The sequence below is a fragment of the Cetorhinus maximus genome, chromosome 1, assembly GCF_964194155.1.
Source record: "Cetorhinus maximus chromosome 1, sCetMax3.hap1.1, whole genome shotgun sequence".
In the NCBI taxonomy this organism is placed as follows: Eukaryota; Metazoa; Chordata; class Chondrichthyes; order Lamniformes; family Cetorhinidae; genus Cetorhinus; species Cetorhinus maximus.
In genome coordinates this window covers 168663227-168683177 of record NC_135879.1, presented here as the reverse complement: position 1 = coordinate 168683177, position 19951 = coordinate 168663227, and the positions used below count along the sequence as shown (strand labels likewise).

General features: G+C 41.7%; 1 protein-coding gene across 7 annotated transcripts in view; it reads left to right on the top strand.

Moving 5' to 3' along the window:
• Positions 1-19951, top strand: part of ddx4 (DEAD (Asp-Glu-Ala-Asp) box polypeptide 4) — a 169080-nt gene that overhangs the window by 58985 nt on the left and 90144 nt on the right. For all 7 annotated transcript variants that reach the window (XM_078549653.1, XM_078549673.1, XM_078549668.1 and 4 more), the window contains exons 2-3: positions 11084-11180; positions 11277-11331. In XM_078549653.1, coding sequence (XP_078405779.1) covers positions 11112-11180; positions 11277-11331 — 124 coding nt within the window. In that variant the 5' untranslated portion in view covers positions 11084-11111. The remainder of the gene's footprint in view (positions 1-11083; positions 11181-11276; positions 11332-19951) is intronic.

Here is a 19951-nt window from a genome sequence, read left to right as displayed (position 1 = left end):
CCAGAATATAATAATCTTTCATGTTGTCTTTATGGCCACTACTTTTGGGAAAAATAAAATTAATAACTTTGCTTTATTTATTCATGATCCCTGCCAAACTTCCTGTTATTTCTTTGAAATTTAACTCCTCATTTATCTCCTAATGCAAATTCCTATTCATGCTGTATTTACTTGTACCCCATTTTAGCTTGTTCATCTCCACTTCAAAATGCCTGCTTATATACCTAACCCTTTGATTTTAACCTAGCAGTCTGACTGTCTTCAGTTTAGTTAAATTAATCACGTGCACACACAGCTCCCATAAGCCTGCTCCATAGTATCCCACAGTAATATTGGAAAAAAGATATTTTCTTTACACATATTAAATGCAGAGCATCAATCAAAGCCAACATAATGCTGAGGTACATAGCCAGAAAAGTAAAATACAAGTCGGAGTAAGTCATAACCAAACTGCAAAGTGCACTGGTCAGAATGCACCTAGAGTCCCGAGTTCATTTCTGGTCATGATAACCAAACACAAGGTGTAATGCGGAGAGAGCCATAAGACTGATTCTTGCGTGAGGAAAGGTATTGTTTTGGGCTTTTGACAATGAAAGGGGATCTGGTAAACTTTTGACGTCTACCTTGTCAAGGCTGTTCAGGATCTTGTATACTTCAATCAAGTCACCCTTCAGTCTTCTAAACTCCAGTGCAAACAAGCCCAGTCTGTCTAACCTTTCCTCATAAGACAACCCACTCAAACAGGCATCAATCTAGTAAACTTCCTTTGAACTGCCTCCAATGCATTTAAATCCGTTAAATAAGACGACCAAAACTGCACATAGTAGTCGAGGTGTGGTCTCACCAATGTCCTGTATTATTGACGCATCACATCCTTACTTTTGTGTTCAGTCCCTCTCATAATAAAAGATAGCATACCATTAGCCGCCTTAATTACTTGCTGTACCTGCATACTAACTTTGTGACTCATGTACTAGAATACCTAGATTCCTCTGCACCTCAGAATTATGCAACCGTTCTCCATTTGAGTAATACCATTTTTTGTTCTTCCTGCCAAAGTGAACAACTTCACATTTTCCCACATTAAACTCCATTTGTCAGATCTTTGCCCACTCACTCAACCTATCTATCCATCTGCAACCTCCATTTCCATTTCACAACATACCCTCCCACCTATCTTTGTGTCATCTGCAAATTTAGCTACCATGTCTTCACTCCCCTCATCTAAGTCATTGATGTAAATTGTAAAAAGTTGAGGCCCTTGACAGACCCCTGTGGGACTCCACTCGTCGCACCCTGCCATCCTGCCAATCAGGAAAAGGCCCATTTATGCATACCCACTGCTTTGTGCAAGCCAGCCAATCTTCTATCCATGCTAATATGTTGCCCCCTACACCATTGCCAGATCTTTGCCCACTGTTTTATGTAATAACCTTTGTGGTTCCTTATCAAATGTTTTCTGGAAATCCAAGTACAGTATGTCTACAGGCTCCCCTTTATCCACTCTGCATGTTATCCCTTCAAAACACTCGAATAATTTGGTTAAACATGATTTTCATTTCACAAAACCATGTTGACTCTTCCCTATTGCCTTGAGCTCTTCTAAGTGCTCAGCTATAACCTCAATGATTGATTCTCATAACTTCCCCATGACAAATGTCACACTAACTGGACTATAGTTTCCTGTTTTCTGCCTCCCTTCTTTAAAAGAGGGGTTATATTTGCTACTTTCCAATTTGATGGAACCTTTCCAGAATCTAGTGAATTTTGGAAAATTAACACCAGCGCATTGACTACCTCAATAGCCACCTCTTTTTAACACCCTAGGATGTAGTCCATCGAGACCAGGAGACTTGCCAGCCCACAGCTCCATCAGTTTGCTCAGTACCGTTTCCCTCGTGATTTCAGTTTCACCAAGTTCCCTCCTCCCTTCCACCTCCTGATTTGCAGCTATTACTGGAATGTTTTTTGTATCCTCTGTAGGTGAGCACAGAAGCAAAATATTTGTTAATTTCTTCTGCCATTTCCATATCTACTATTAACTCCCCACTGTCACTCTCTCGAGGACCAACACTCACTTTACTTCTCTTTTTTAAATATCTGTAGAAACTTTTGCTATCCGTTTTTACATTTCTAGTTAGCTTCCTCTCGTAGTCTAATTTCTTTCTCCTGATTTAACCTTTTAGCCGTTCTCTGCCGTTCTTTATGTTCTGTCCAATCATCTGTCTTGCCACTCATCTTTGCGGAGTTGTATGCTTTTTCCTTAACTTCTTTAGTTAACCATGGATAGTGGGTCCTCCCCTTAGAATTTTTCTTTATAGTAGGAATGTACTTATTCGGAATACTCTGAAATATCCCCTTAAATGTCTGCCACTGCTTCTCTATTGATCTATCCTCTAGCCTAGTTTCCCAGTTCACTTCAGCTAGCTCAACTTGCATCTCTACATAGTTGGCCCTTATTTAAGTTTAAGATACTAATCTTAGACCCACTCTTCTCCCTTTCAATCTGGATGTAAAATTCAATCATATTGTGGTCGCTGCTACCTAGGGGTGCCTTTACTCTGAGGTCACTAATTAATCCTGTCACGTTACACAATACCAAGTCTAGTATAACCTGTTCTCTGGTTGGTTCCAGAACATGCTACTCTAAGAAACTATCTTGAAAGCATTCTAAGAACTCCTCATCCAGGCTGCTACTGCCAATCTGATTTTTACAGCTTGTGTAGGTTAAAATCACCCATGATTATGGCTGTCCCTTTATCACAAGCATACAATATTTTCTCTTGAATTCTTTGGCTACTGTTAGGGGGCCTGTAAACCACTCCCACTAATGACTTAATTCCCCTATTTTTCCTCATCTCCACCCAAACTGATTCTACAACCTGATTCTCTGAAGCTAGGTCATCTCTAACTATTACACCAATCCCCTCTTTGATTAACAGTGCTATCCCTCAACTTTCTACCTAGCTTCCTATTTTTCTTGAATGCCATGTACCCCATAATATTAAGGAGCCAATCTTTGTCATCCTGCAGCCACGTGTCCGTAATTGCTCTCAGATCATATTTATTTACTTCAATGTGGGCCATCAATTCATTTACTTTATGAATGCTACGTGCATTCAGATAGAGAGCCTTCAGTGTTGTCTTTGTTTCCTTTGAAACATCTAGTTTTGACAGTTGATGTATTATTGGGTATTTTTCTTTGCCCCTTCCTGCCATTCTCTGACCCTCATTTCTCATAATATTTTGCTCGCCTGTCTTAACTCTACACCTTGAATTTCTACCTCTACCCTTGATCCCTCACCCTTCTTGTTTAGTTTAAAACTCTCTCTACTTCCCTAGTTATGCGATTTGTGAGGGCACTCGTCCAGCACGGTTCAGATGTAAACCATCCCAACAGTTCCCACTTTCCCCAGTACTGATGCCAGTGCCCCACAAACCAGAACCTACTTCTCCCACACCAGTCTTTGAGCCACACATGTGTGTCTCTAATCTTATTTGCTCTATGCCAATTTGCATGTGGCTCATGTACTAATCCAGAGATTATTACCTTTGAGGTTCTGCTTCTTAATTCGGTACCTAGCACCTCATGCTGACTTTGCAGAACCTCTTCCCTAGTTCTACTTACATCATTGGTGCCTACATGGACCATGACAGCTAGATCCTCCCCTTCGAACTGCAAGTTCCTCTCCAGCCCTGAGCAGATGTCCTGAACCCTGGCACTGGGCAGGTGACATAGCCACCTGGACTCTTGCTCTTTGCTGCAGAGAACAGTGTAAATCCCCCTGACTGTATTATCTTCTCCTACTACTACATTCCTTTTTGCTCCCCCCTGCCCAATGAACACAATGCCATGTGAACACTGTACCAAAGTGCCATGGCCAGCCAGCCAGCTCATCCTTCTAGCAGACTTCGCTTTCACCCATACAGGCTGTGAGCACCTCAAACTGCCAACTGCAAAGTCTGAGGCTCTTCCACTACTGTCTGCTCAGTCCCATTGCCTGCCTCACTGACTGTCACATCCTCCTGACCAAAGCAGATGACCCTATTCTAATGCGGACGCTGTGCAACACAAGGGAGGGGGAGAAATACCTGGATACTTTGTTCCAGAAGACTGCCCCTTCTGGAACAAAGTACCCAGGTGTTTCTCCCCCTCCTTTACGTTGCATAGTGTCTGCATTTTGGCTTCGAGATTAATAATCCTACTCTGGAATTCCTCAAGCTGCTTACACTTCCTATAGACGTGTTTGTCATGGATTACCTTGGTGTCCAAAAGCTCCCATGTCTCATAACTACAACATAATGCCTGTCCTGCCATTCTAACTTATGTTATTTAATTTACTTTAATTACTTTCTTCCTGTGTATGCTACAATTTACTGTTTATGGAATGCTAGTATCACTGACAACTAAAGTTTATATGCTTCTTAACTACAAGGTATGTGTTTTAGATGTTTGTTTAAATTACTTCATTGCTTTTTTATCTTTATTATTTTACTCTAATTTTTAAGTTTTCAAATTTTGGTTTATTATTTTGAAGTTTTAGTTCTTAGGTCTACTAGAACTTGCCTGTCCTCAGCTGGTCTCTGACACACTGTCCCTTAGACTGAGCACTTACTAGTTGTGTGTCCACCCCCCACCCCGCCTCACAGCAGTTGGAATGGTGTGCTTCCCAGCTCCCGACTGTCTCCCGCAGGCCTGCTCTGCTCTGACTCTCAGCAAGGTACCAATTGTCGTTGTGATACTGGATTAGTAATCCCAGAAACAATGAGGTCAGATCTCATCATGATAGTTGGGGAATTTAAATTAATTTACTCAAATCTGGAATAGTATTAATAATAGTGACCACAAAACTACCAGACTGTCATTTAAAAAAAAAAAATCATCTGCATTTAAGAGTGGGGCATTGAGGAGCTTTTGTAAAATTGAAGTCGACGTGGATTTGTGGGGTTGGGGAAAATTCCACTGGCTCAGGTTATCCAGCACAAAGGAAGAGATATTACTGATGGAGTTTTGTAGGACGGTATCCTAGGCTGCTTCATCAATTATTTATTTTTTCCCTCTTACATGAGGTCAGAAGTAGGAAGTTTGCTGATTGCAACTCCTCAGGTATTGAGGTAGCCTGTGCCTGCATGCAGCAAGATTTGGACTAAGCGGAAAGCAAGTAACATTCGTGCTACACAAGTGCTAGGCAATATGGGAGCAAGTCCTACAATTTAGACCCATCATCAATAAAGGATATATTTCCAAGTCAGGATGATAATTCTGTGGCTTTACCATCCTTCCCCCTTTAATCAATGTGCCGACAGTCACCATTGACCAGAAACCTAATTAGACCAGCCGCATATATACTGTGGCTACAAGAACTAGCCAGAGGCTGGGTATTCTGCAGTGACTTGCCTCGTACCCCTCCCAAAACCTGTCCACTGTTAACAAGATGCAAATAAGCAGTGTTCCCACTTGGATGAGCACAGCTCCAACAACACCCAAGAAGCTCTACCTCATCCAGGACTTAAGCAGCCTGTTTGATTGACACCCTGGCTACCACCTTAAACATCCACTCCTTCACTGGCACATTGCAGTGCATCTTGAAGATGGCACATGCAGCAACTTGGCAAGGCTTCTCCAACAACGTCTCCCAAACCCGTGACCTTGCCATCTAGAAGGCGAAGGGCAGCAGGGCACCCCTCAAAGTCACTCATCCTGACTTGGAAATATATCTTTTATTGTTGGTCGATCAAAATTTTGGAACTTCCTCCCCACAATATTGTGGAAGCACCTTCAGAACTTGAACTGCAGCAGTTGAAGAAGGTGACTCATCAACACCGACTTGAAGGTATTGGGTATGGGCAATAAATGTGGGCGTTGCCAGCGATGTCCACTTCCTGTGAATGAATTTTTTTTAAAAAAGAGGGAAGGAAAGATTGGGTTGTGGGGGGAGGAAGGAAGAGTAAGATTTAAAATTTGGTATTTTAAAAATCTTCGCAAATAAGTTACCAGCAGTAGAAATGATACTCCACAGTTTCAATTGTTCAGTTTCTGGACCAGAGTGGTTGGTCATTAAGTTACTTATACAGGTAATTACCAAACTCTGCTTTCTGTGGTGAGTTTTACGGACGATTGTACAAACCCTGCAAGTTTTTAAAAATAACGGAGCTTGGAAATGATACCACTTGTGTGAAAAGGCAGAACAGTTTAAATCTACCAGCAGGTTTTGGAGATTCACAACCTTTAGCTTATCTCTTAAGACCATAAGACATAGGAGCAGAAATTAGGCCATTCGGCCCATCGATTCTGCTCAGCCATTCAATCATGGCTGATAAGTTTCTCAACCCCATTCTCCCTGTAACCTTTGATCCCCTTACCAATCAAGAACCTATCTATCTCGGTCTTAAATACACTCAATGACCTGGCCTCCACAGCCTTCTGTGGCGGCAATGAATTTCATAGATTCACCACTCTCTGGCTAAAGAAGTTTTTCCTCATCTCTGTTCTAAAAGGTCTTCCCTTTACTCTGAGGCTGTGCCCTCGGGTCCTAGTGTCTCCTACTAATGGAAACATCTTCCCCACGTCCACTCCATCCAGGCCTTTCAGTATGCTGTAAGTGTTAATCAGATCCCCTCTCATCCTTCTAAACTCCATCGAGTATAGACTCAGAGTCCTCAAACGTTCCTCATGTGTTAAGCCTTTCATTCCTGGGATCATTCTCGTGAACCTCCTCTGGACCCTCTCCAGGGCCAGCACGTCCTTTCTGAGATACGGGGCCCAAAATTACTCAGAATATTCTAAATATGGTCTGACCTGAGCCTTATAAAGCCTCAGCAGCACATCCCTGCTTTTATATCCTAGTCCTCTCGAAATAAATGCCAACATTGCATTTGCCTTCCTAACTACTGACTCAACCTGCAAGTTAACCTTAAGAGAATCCTGGACTAGGACTCCCAAGTTCCTTTGCACTCCAGATTTCTGAATTCTCTCCCTATTTAGAAAATAGTCTATGCCTCTATTCTTCCTACCAAAGTGCATGACCTCACACTTCCCCACGTTGTATTCCATCTGCCATTTCTTTGCCCATTCTCCTAACCTGTCTAAATCCTTCTGCAGCCTCCCCGCCTCCTCAATACTACCTGTCCCTCCAACTATCTTTGTATCATCTGTAAACTTAGTCAGAATGCCCTCAGTTCCTTCATCAAGATCATTAATGTATAAAGTGAAAAGTTGTGGTCCCAACACTGACCCCTGTGGAACTCCACTAGTCACTGGCCGCCATCCTGAGAAGGACCCCCTTATCCCCATTCTCTGCCTCCTGCCAGACAGCCCATCTTCTATCCATGCTAGTACCTTGCCTCTAACACCATGGGCTCTTATCTTACTGAGCAGCCTCCTGTGCGGCACCTTGTCAAAGGCCTTCTAGAAGTCTAAGTAGATAACATTCTTTGGCTCTCCTTTGTCTAACCTATTCGTTACCTCCTCAAAGAATTCTAACAGATTTGTCAGGCATGACCTCCCCTTGATGAAACCATGCTGACTTTGCCCTGATTTTACCATGCACTTCCATGTATTCTGAAATCTCATCCTTAATAACGGACTCTAAAATCTTACCAACGACCGAGGTCAAGCTAATCGGCCTGTAATTTCCCGTCTTTTGCCTCACTCCCTTCTTAAACAGGGGGGTTACATTAGCGATTTTCCAGTCCTCTGGGACCCTCCCTGACTCGAGTGATTCCTGAAAGATCACCACTAACGCTTCCACTATCTCTTCAGCTATCTCCTTCAGAACTCTGGGGTATAATCCATCTGGTCCCGGTGATTTATCCACCTTCAGACCTTTCAGTTTTTCCTAGCACCTTCTCCTTGGTAATGGCCACCATACTTACCTCTGCCCCCCGACTCTCTTGAACTTTGGGGATGTCACTCGTGCCTTCCACTGTGAAGACTGACGCAAAGTACCTATTCAGTTCCTCCGCCATTTCTTTGTTCCCCACTACTACTTCTCTAGCGTCATTTTCCAGCGGCCCAATGTCCACTTTTGCCTCTCTCTTACCCTTTTATATATATCTAAAAAAAAAACTCTTGCTATCTTCTTTTCTATTACTGGCTAGTTTACCCTCATATTTAATCTTCTCCCTCCTTATTTCTTTTTTAGTTGCCCTCTGTTGGTCTTTTTGTAGGCTTCCCAATCCCCTGGTTTCCCACTGCTCTTCGCCACATTGTATGCTTTCTCTTTAGCTTTTATGCCGTCCCTGACTTCCCTTGTTAGCCATGGTTGCCTTGTCCTCCCTTTAGTATGCTGCTTCTTCCTAGGGATGAATTTTTGCTGTGTCTCCCAAATTACTCCCAGAAACTCCTGCCATTGCTGTTCCACTGTCTTTCCTGCTAGGCTCATCTCCCAGTCAGTTCTGGCCAGCTCCTCCCTCATGCCTCTGTAGTTGCCTTTATTCAACTGTAATACCGTTACATCTGATTCCAGCTTTTTCCTCTCAAATTGCAGGGTAAATTCTAAATTCTTAAACCCCTGGGTTTGCTGTCTGATTTGGAGAGAGACCTGTATTTATATAGCACCTTTTCATGACCTTGGAAAATCTCAATTTACTTTCAATGAAGTACTTTTGAGTCTGTAGTTACTGTAATATAGGAAACGTGGCAGCCAGTATGCACATAGCAAGCTCCCACAAGTAGCAATGAGATAATGACTAGATATCATCTGTTTTTGTGACGATTAAAGGATAAATATTGGTTGAGACTATGGCAATAACTCCCCTGCTCTCGTCTTCAGTGTAGTGTCATGGGATCTCTGATATCCGCTTGGAAAGGGCAGATGGAGCCTCTGCTTAATGTTTCATCTGAAAGATGGCACCGCTAACAGCATACCCTCGAGTGTCGGCTACGTTTTTGTGCTCAATTCTAAGTCCCTGGAGTGGGATTTGAACCCATAACTTTCTGACAGAGTGAGTGCTATCAACTGAACCATGACTGATACAATTATTAGTATTTTGTCAGTAACAGTGTTTCAAACGAGATCTTGCCCAGTACCTTTGCATGCTGTCAAGTACACCTCCAATCACTGGAGATTTCATTTGACTTCAGATTTGCTGGATGCTTATTGGTGCCATTCTCTGCATATTGCCTTGATATCCTGGGCAGCTAGTTCTACCTGTTGTAATATTTACTTCGTGTCTATTTGTGGATTAAGAATGTGTTGAGGTGTAGAGCTGAGTCACACTGTCAAAGCCTGAGCAGCCATCAGTGATTTAGACAACCACTTATTGATGACTGTTTCCATTGCTGATTGGAAACAAAACCTGTTTGAAGTAATTGGCCAGTTTAGATTTATCCTGTTTTCCCTGTGGACAGGATATGTCTGACTTTAAGCTTTTGTTTGCTGTGGTTATAGTTACATTGCAACAACTTGGCATTCCGCCTCGTTTGGATGTGCAACAGGAATGTTGGCAGGGCCCTGATTACTTGCAGTGTCCAATGCACACTGCTTAATATACTGTGGAATAGGGGGTGCTCAATCTATTTGCTTCGGAGGATCTCCCTCTGTTTTTGTTTTAAATCCATGATTCCTTTTTTTCTATCAATTAGTTATATAATTGAGCATATATTTTTGCCTTACTTCATGTTAAACTTGTTGCTGATGCTGAGTGGCTGCTGTCATGTGGCTTGACAAAAATACAGCATATCCGTGCATATCTCCATATTATATGCACCCAAACTCCAGGCTCATTTCCCATCCAAAGTGGTGCGTTTCATTTATAATAAAAGGTGAATTTTATCTGGAACTCAGGCCCATGGACTCTCTAGCTCCATTGGGCAGCTTGATGGGTTGCTGGCACCATGCTTGGATCTGTTCTGATCAAGCAGCAGTCAACTGTGTAAAGAGGGAAAGGTGAAGTCAGCCAAACATTAGCCACCATTCTTTGGTTAAGTCTAGGCTCATTACACCACAAAACAGACACTGACCTGTTGCTGCACCTGCCCGATTTTAAAGTGGGCAGGAGAGCAGCCGGTCTGTTGGGGAAAAGAACCCACTGCCGGTTGCCACTACTGATCTGGGGGAGGTGAGGGAATGGGGTCTCCTCTCCTCCAACAACAGTGGCTCCACTTCTTCTCTTCGTCATGTTGTGCTTCTCCTTATTTTGGGACTGTGCAATTTCTTAAAGTGTGCTCCCTGTGCATTCCAGGAATAGGCCTATAGAATTTTTATTGTATATCTGGATTTTTAACCAGCTTTTATTCTTGAAACATCCTTATTTGGTGAACCCTTGGAACTTTCTTGTGGATAGCTAGGAGTTGTGGACCTCTTGTTGAGAGCCCTCGCAATGGAGCGAACTGAATTGGCAGTTGCACCTCAGAACCAATTGAGCCAAATTCCACCAATCATTGATTTTACTTCTTTCTTCCACTATGACCGCTTTCCCCAAAGCGTTGGGGTACTCTTCAAAACAAATTTATAATTTAGCTTCTTGTAGTTACCAATAAAGATGTCTTAGTCTATAGTTAAGAGTATTATGCATGATTGACAGGCATTTCTTTATAGGAACCATATTGAAGCAATGTGTGTGTGTGTATAGTGAAGGCTCAGTAAAATCAAACTAATGAGTTTATGGTTGCACAGACTTAAGAGCAATGTCTTTTGCCTGAAACATAAAATGAAATAAGAGCACTTGACAGAGCTTAGAAATAGTAAATTTGGTGCCAAAGCATGTCCAAAATATTGTCACCAATTTGTGTTTAGACTAAGATCATAACCTGCGTGTTTTTTTTAAGCTTGTACATTGTAATAAACGGGTACAGACTTGGGATTATCATTGGAAGCATGATAGGGTAGAAGAAGATTATTAGAATTTGCAATGCTTTACTACAAATATCCATTGAGGTCAAGGCTATTATTTAAGAGGGTTTGGCTATTAATTTGGAAAGACAATATATGAGGGGACTGATGGGAATGAGATTGAAATAACTGACTTCAGTTGAAGTATAACTTCATTTACAAGGTACAAATGGCCATCTGAACTGTTAAGTTCTTTGAGAGAGACAGAATAAATTTACTTATTTTGCAGTTCTTTGTTTGGATCATAGTTGTGTGGATAAGTCGAACTACCTCAAAATGACAGAAGACTGGGATGCAGAACTGGGAACGGAACCTGTAGCCATTATTCCATCATTCAATGATATGGTTGGTATTTTGCTGTTTCAAAGTGTCTGTTGATTTCTGAATTTGGATTTCCTTTGTTAGTAAATATTGATGGCTGTGTATTGTTTTAAATTTTAGGCTGGCCTAATGAATGAGGATGTCATCAATGGCAATCAGCCTTTTGACTTGAAAGGTAAGCATCTCGTATGTTGAAACGTTTTTGGTATAAAAAGAATCTTAGTCAATTTAGTTTAATACTTCAGAACTTCTGCCATAAGGAAGTTGCTTTAAAGGCAAGTTCACTAAAATGCAATTTCAGGTTGATGATTTATAGATCGTAATTCTATGATAAAGGACAAGTTGTGACTAAGTGTGTGTGGATAGTTCCAGCCAGGAGATACTCGATTAAAATTTATTAGAAAAACTTTCATTTCTCATTGGTTTTTCAGCTATCCGTTATCTCCAACTGGGTAGCTTTTTACCAATGGTGTATTCTCTAGATTGCCTTTATGCCTGTCCTGGATTGCTTCAGTGGGTTCAGTTTTCTGTAGACCTTTTGAAGATTTGTTCCTGCTGGTGCTCATGATGTTTGGAACTCTACCTAGCTGCTATCTGCTTGCTGCCATGGCTGCTGATTCTGTTCCGTGCCACTTAACCATCAAAATTCCCAGTGCCTCTTGCTGCACTGGTCCCTCAACAGTTCTGCTGCTCTTGCTACCACAATTGTGTGTTCCTTGTCTTCTTACAGATGTTCATCGGATTGAAACCATCATCTGCACTAATCCTGAATTTACAGTTTCACCCCATTGACTCCCTGGCTTCACTAAATGTGACCCTTGCATTTCAATCCCATTGCTTCTCTGCTGTTAAACTTGATCCACTGGTGTACACTAACACAGGCCAATACACACTTTGGCTGGACCCCTAGATTAACTACTTTTTGTCTCGTGGTTGTTTTCACTTCTTGGCTCACTGATTCCAATAGACAACCTCCAGCAGCAGCCTAGTGATACTCTGACCCTGTAACACCCCTGGGCAGATTTCCTTTCCACAACTGCCTCCGAATTGGGCTCCAGTTAATGGGTGTACCAAGCCAACTAGAAGTTGATTTCATCCTACCAGAGGGCTTCAGACTTAAATTTTGGGCTGTTGCATATTGTCTGCTACCCGTTCTGTTTATGATCAGATTTTAATAGAACAGTACAGCACAGAAGCAGTGCATTGAGTCTGGGCTGGCCTTTTTGTTTTTGAAGAGCATTCTAATTAGTCCCACTTGCCTGCTATTTTCCAAATATCCTACAAATATTTAGATTATTATAGAATCTGCACCATCAACCTACGAGGCAGAGCATCCCAAATCCTAATTACTTGTGCCAAAGCTTTTTTTTTCCACATTGCCTCTGGTTCTTTTGCCATTCCTGTTTAAATCAGGGTCTTCTGGTTATTAACACTTTTTTTGCCATTGGAAGCACGTTTTTCTTTAATCATTCTACCTAAACACTTGATTTTCAAGCATCTCTATCAAATTTTCTCTTTTAGCCTCCTCTGCTTGAATGAGAACAACTTCAACTGCTCCTGTATAGCCAAGTAAATGTAATTACACAGGTGTGAAAGCTTTCTTGTAAAACTCTTCCGTACACTCTCCAAAGCCTTATTCTTTCCTGATTTGTGGTGTCTAGAATTGGGTACAGCACTGCAGCTGGATCTGAACTAGTTTTATGTCCGTTTTAACCTTTGCCATGTCCAGGTAACCTGAATTCCCCATGTATCTGTACATTTTGGCTACCCAGTTAAACATTCAAAATTGAAGGCATCATTACCACCATTACTCCATACTCATGCCATCAATTCTATCCCCCTCCTTTCTACTGTCTCTGCTTTCATGGTATGTGGGTGCTGCTGGCAAGGCCATCATTTGTTGCCCCTAATTGCCCTTGAACTAAGTGACTCGCTGGGGGCGTTTCAGAGTCAGTCATATTGCTGTGGGTCTGGAGTCTCATATAGATCAGACTAGGTAAGGATGGGTTTTTACAATCAATGAGACTAGCTTTATATCCCATATTTTATTAATTTAACTCCAATTCCGCCAGCTGCCATGGTGGGATTTGAACCCTGTCCCTGGGGCATTAGCCTTGGCCTCTTAATTACTAGTGCAAGAATATTATCACTCTGCCACCATTTCCCCCCCGTTTGCTTCCATTTGTTTGTAACCCCTGTCCTAGCCAGCTCGATCCAACACTGTATCCTCTCCACCTCGAAGAATGTTTGCTTCCACTTTTGTAATGGATACAGTGGTGTAGTGGTAATATCATTTGGGCGAGTAATCGGGATACCCAGGTTAATGCTCAGAGAACACTGGTTCAAACCCCATCACGGCAGCTGGTGTAATTTTAAGTTTGTTTAATAAATTCAGTTTGGTTTTCTTGGGTTGTGAGCAAGGCCAGCATTTGTTGCCCATCCCTTGCCAGTGCAACACCTGTCCTTTTACCTCCCCCCTTCACAGTCCAAGGGCTCAAGCACTCCTTTCAGGTGAAGCAGCGCTTCACTTGCACCTCCTTCAATTTGGTCTACTGCAGTCGCTGCTCCCAAAACATTCTCCTCTGCATTGCAAACGCAGACTGGGTAACAGCTTTGTGCTAGGCTTGCAGGCTATGTGGTGTAGGTACACCCACCATGCTGTTAGGAAGGGAGTTACAGGATTTTGACCCGGTGACAGTGAGGGAACAGCGATGTATTTCCAAGTCAGGATGATGTGTGGCTTGGAGGGGAATTTGCAGGTAGTGGTGTTCCCATGCATCTGCTAGCCTTGTCCTTATAGATGTTAGAGGTCATAAGTTTAGATGGTGCTGTCGAAGGAGTCTTGGTGAGTCGCTACAGTGCATCTTGTAAATGGGGTACACATAGCTTCGATTCTGTGTCAGTGATAGAGGGAGTAAATGTTTATGTTGATGGATGGACTGCTTTGTCCTGGATGGTGTCAAGCTTCTTGAGTGTTGTTGGATCTGCACTCATGCTGTCCATTCGCCTGGATTCCATTGCACTCCTGACTTGTTCCTTGTAGGTGGTGGATGGGCTTTGGGAGTTAGGAGGTGAGTTAATTCCCAGCCTCTGACCTGCTGCAGTAATTATATGGCTGGTCCAGTTCAGTTTCTGGTCAGTAGTAACTCCCAGGATTTGTTCGTGAGGGTATTCCGATAAATCTGGAATTGATAGCTATTCTCAGTAATGGTGACAACTATCATTGATTGTTGTAAAAACCTATCTTGAGTAATGCTCATTGGGACACTTCAAGAATACCAACATAAGGGGAAAGAACAATTTATACTGCATATGAAGAGCGTGCTGACTGGTAGGCAAGTGGACCAAGCTATTTGCTCACCATACAAACTTGATGCTGTGTAAAGAACATATCCTTTTTATTTTTCTCTATTTCTGTTGGACTGTGGATTTAAAACTACAGTGGCTGTAGATTGAAAGACAGGTCTACTGGACCAGGATGAGAGATGTATGCAATGTAGCAGTCCAGGAACAGAGTGTGCCACAAAAGGCAGGATGGTGCCGGAAAGGAGCCCTGGACCAAGGGAGCTGCCTGACAACAGCAATTTAATCCTGACCAGGGTTTGTGTGGTAGCAGTGCAGTAGAAAGCTCCTGGCCTGCAAGGAGAAAACACCTAAAATCTCTTTTCCTCATACCTCTATAACCTGCTGTCTCTCTGAGGAAACCCCTATAAAAAGGAAAAGGGGAAAACCATTATTGGAGACATTGAAAAGCAAGTGCTCAACCAGTGAACTGAATACTGAAAGTGCTGGAAGACCACCTCGTGTCATCAACAAAGAACTGAAAGGAACTTGGAATACAACGATCAAAATTAACCCATCGAATCCTGTACTCGGATTGGTGCTATTGAACTGTTTTATCCCACCCTTAAAATCCATGTTGCGTGTGTCGCATGGATTTAAGAAGGGGGTAGAGTTTAGGTTATAGTGTTAGAAGTTAGTAGTTCACATTTCTTTCTTTCGTCACTGGTTAACGACAGTTTGTTCAATAAATAATTATTTACTGAATAAGTTTACAAACCTGGTGCTCATATTCTGTTAACCTAAATTAAACCGGTCGGTAGAATTGGGGCAATCTGGTGGTTTGGTCAAATTTTTCACATTTGTCACGGCTTGGGGAACAGTGGGACTTGATATTACAGTGCATTATCCCCAGTGAGTCGTGACAGCTGAAATAGGGTGCATCAAAGACATCCTGCGAGATGATGTCTACCTTGATCAGATCATTTCATGCTGTACATCGTGCAAGCTTATGAATGGGCCCAAGCCCATCACTTTTGGCCCTGGAAAGTGCCCAATCTACCTCAAGATTACCCTGGAAGGGCAAGGTATCTCAAAAATTTGAGCAACAAGTGAACTAACTGTTTCACACTGCTACCATGCAGCAGCAACACGAGTGGTATTTGCCAGTAACTGGATGTTGCTGTCAAGCCAAAAAGATGTTAAGCCTATCTCTCAAATGAATAATGTGGTATATGAATGTCAGTGCCAGTGTGATGCTAGATACGTAGGCCGTACATCCCAAAGACTTGGCGGATTGTATCAAACAGCATGTCCCAGCCACTGTTTGCAACAGGCAAGGTACAGACCGTACTCAACCAGCCCGTGTTTGCAAAACTCACAACAGTGTCCAACATTAGATGTGATTCCGCAATTGGACAACATTTGCTAAATAATCCTCAGTCTGCTTAGAATTATGCTGACAACCAATTTAAGATTTAGTTGGGCTCACAGTGTGGCACATTTGCGTGTACTGGAATCTACACATTTAATATACGGCCCTGTTGTCTGCAAACAGAACATGTACGTAGATTGCACCTGTTTCAGCTAAACAAAATAAGTGACAGCTGTTCACTGACTCATTGGTCAAGGTATTGCCCTGAGGAATCGGGATCAGGCTGCTCGGTTTAAATTTCAAACAATGCTTGGCAGTTAGCTATCAGTCAGCATCAGTGATGCATTCTCCATGGCAGCGCCTCTACCAATCAGAGTCCACTTGCCAAACAATCAGCACTGTTGCCTTATGCAGTATAAATTGTTGTTTTCCCCTTTATATTGGTATTCTATGAAGTGTCCTGATGAGTGCAAGAAAAACGCTTCAACAGGTCTTTTTTTTTCAGCAATACTCAAGTTCTCTACTACCAAACGACTATTTGAAAAACCTGTCTGATTCGCTAATGTCCTTTTAGGGAAGGAAACCTGTCATCCTTATCTGGTCTGATCTGTATGTCATTTCAGATCCAGAGCAACGTGGTTGACTCTTAACTGTCCTCTGAAAATGACCTAGCAAGAAAAGCTGAACCTGACGGACTGCAGTGGTTCAAAATGGTGGTTCACCACCACCTTTGAGCACAATTAGGGATGAGCAATACATGTTAGCCATATCTGCAAAGCCCACTTCCCATGAAAGAAAATAATTGCCTGTCTCAGCCCATCTCTGCTGCCGAAACCCTTTTTTAGTTTCCTTTTTTTTTTCATTTCCAGATTGAACAATTACATGTGCCCTCATCTCCTTCTCGCCTTTTTCTCTTTTCCCTCCCTCCCTCCTCCCCCACCCAAGTATTACCTAGTGCTGTTATAATTTAATGATGCATCCAACCGTTTTGTCTTAAGTTGACATTTGGAAGGGATTATTAAACCAGTTGGGTCCTATCCTTAAGATGAAAGCAACTTACTGCAGAAGCTGGAAATCTGAAATAAAAACTTGCTTGCAGGCTAAGCATGCAGCCAAGCATGTCTGGGTCATGCTTGTAGACCTTCCTGTTGCTTGCCATTTCAACACACCATCCTGCTGTCATGCCCACATGTCTGTCCTCGGCCTGCTGCAATGTTCCAGTGCAAATTGGAGGAACAGCACCTCATCTTCTGATTAGCCACTTTACAACCTTCCAGACTTAACATTGAGTTCAACAACTTCAGACCATGAGCACTCTCCTCTATCTTCACCCCTTTTTATAATCCTTTTTTAAAATTTATTTTTATTTTTTATCTACTTCATTTTTATTTTTATTTGTATTCATTGTTTTATCCCCTTTTTAAATCCCTTTCTCTATCCTTTTTACCCCCACCCCATCTCCAAAGGGCCATCTGTTACTTGTTCCATGTTGTTCTTTCAGAGTGCTGACCCTTGTTCTGCCATTAAAACATTCTGTTTTCTTACCTTTATGCCACTATCAGCACCTCCTTTAGCCCTTACAACTACCATAAACACTCCCTTTGTCTTTATGTCCGTGACATCTTTGTCAGCCTCACCTATCACTGGCCGCCTATCCAGCTTCACCTGCTCCAACCCCCTTAAAACAGTATAAATGTTTTCACAATTCTACTCTTTAGCTCTGTAGAAGGGTCGTACAGACTCAAAAACGTTAACTCTGTTGCTCTCTCCACAGATGCTGTCAGACCTGAGTTTTTCCAGCATTTTCTGTTTTTATTTGAGTCCTATCCTTGCCTGATATCCTTTCATGTGAATTTTCCTGCCAAATCGCTGGGTAGCGTCAGCCTTGGAAGTTTTTTGTGTTTCTCTTCCTTTGCCTCTTTCCCCCCCCCCCCCCCCCCCCCCCCCCTTACCTATTTGTTTGTCTTCATTGTCCTCAACTAATTGTCACACCCTGCTGATGCTTTAGCATTGAATTTGATAACTTGCTTGTCCATATCTCAGTATTTCATGCATAACACATTTAGAGATATTGATGCTGGATTTGTTCACATATGGTCTCTTTACTCAACAGTAAAATTGATTTGAGTTGTTTAAGATTTTTTTTTGCTTACTTTTTCAAGAATGTTTTGGTGCACCCACTGATCTTGTTCTGGTGTAACAAGTGATACACAAATACCTAGAAAATATCCCCTAATGTCAATGCCTCTGGTTTTACCTCAAAAGTTTTTTTTAAAGTTGGAAGGCTTAGAAAGCAGCATGTGAATAAAAATTTTGCCAGAGTGAGAATGATTTAAGTGCAAAATTATAAAATTCACTTCAATTATTTTTTTTAAGAAGTATACAATTCATTTGGGTGGCATGGATTTCTTGAGGGCAATCAGCATGAATTTTAGGCAAAGTAGTGTTTGACTGACTTGAATTTTGAGGAGGTAATGAGGGTCAATGGGGTCATGTGTTTCATTTAGTCTGTGTGAATTTTAACCAGGCTTTTGATAAGACCCCACGTTGGCAGATAGAAGCTCACAGGACCCAAGAGCAAGTGGAAAGTTGGATTCAAATTGGCTCGCTGGTTGAAACAAAACATTTATGGCTGATGGATGTTTTGGTGGCTGGAAGGCTGTTTGCAGTGTGGTTCTGCAGGCCTCTACTGGATGCTTTGCTGCTTATGGAATATACCAATGATTTAGATTTAAATGTAGGGGCATGGTTCAGAAGTTTTCAGATGATACAAAAATTTGGCTGTGTGGTTGATATTGTCAAAAGTCTAATGGTGTATGTAGATTTAGTGGATGTAGAATACAATGGATGGTAATCAGGGTTTAATGGTTATCCAGATTGGGGACCCAGAGTGATTAACAAAGGTGAGCCAGGTCTTGATTTCTCTCCTCCTACCCCCCCCCCCCCAACCGCCACCACCACCACTGGGGTACTGGATATATGATGTAGAAATCCTTAAATTGATTCTCCAATTTTTTTCTCCTCACCTTTTCACTTCTAAGCTCAATGTAAAATAATCTCAACACTTCCATTGCATACATATCTTGCTGGATTGTGAATAAGATAATATAACTAAGAAGAACTTTGCTCTTCCTTGACATACCTGATATGGGATTTCAGATCAGCAGTATTCTGTTTCTGATGCTTAGTTTAACGGAATTAACTCCCCTGATTTTGGCAGTGCAGGATACTACTTAGTCTAAAGAGGTTTTAAGATTTTGTTGTCAAATGCATACATATCAGCATCTGATGAGGGTTATGTTGGTGGGCTTGGAGTGGTTCTTGAAAGGATGTCATTCAGGATTCCATACTGTGGAATACATTTTGCTATACTTGGAGGGTTGGAAGTTGAAAAAACAACATAACTGCACAAGATTCAGTGATATCATGAAACTTAGTTTGATAGTCACCCATGTGGTGGATCATGTTTTTTATAATCTATCTAATCAGTGCACTTAAGATGGATCTTAAAGCAACCTTTTTATTTGGTAACAATGAATTTTTTTTGAGAAGTGTTAACCCTGTCATGTGTTTCTGCTTAAAGGCCATGTATATATTGAATTGTCATTTCAACATGTATATATTGCATCCAATTGCTAACTGATATGATTTGAGATATCCTGCAATATTTTATTTGACATGACACTTCTGTGATGTCATTAATGTGCTGAGATCCTTCAATGCATTGTACCCATAATGATCTAGAAGCAGAATTTCAACATAAGTATTTATTTTCATCTGTTTTTAGTTCTGTAGCAGAAACTGCACCCATTTTTAACCCATAGCAAAGATATAAAATTCTAATACGAGATTATATTTTAAATCTATATTTCACTGAAGGGTTTAATACTTTTGAAGAAATTCCACAAATAATATATATTTAGGACTTGACTGCCTCTAATGGAGTCCTTTTTTTCCATTTTTCCCTGCTGGTTGATGCTATGTTAGGAAATGGATCTGTGATGTGTATGTGAGAGCTTCCTTGCAGGGACTGCTGGTGTGTTAGAGAGCCATCATGAGGATTTTTGAAGGTGAGGGCGTTTTGACTAATAGGTGTGCAGCCAAACCTAAAACTGTGACACATTTCTAAAAGTGGTTGTTG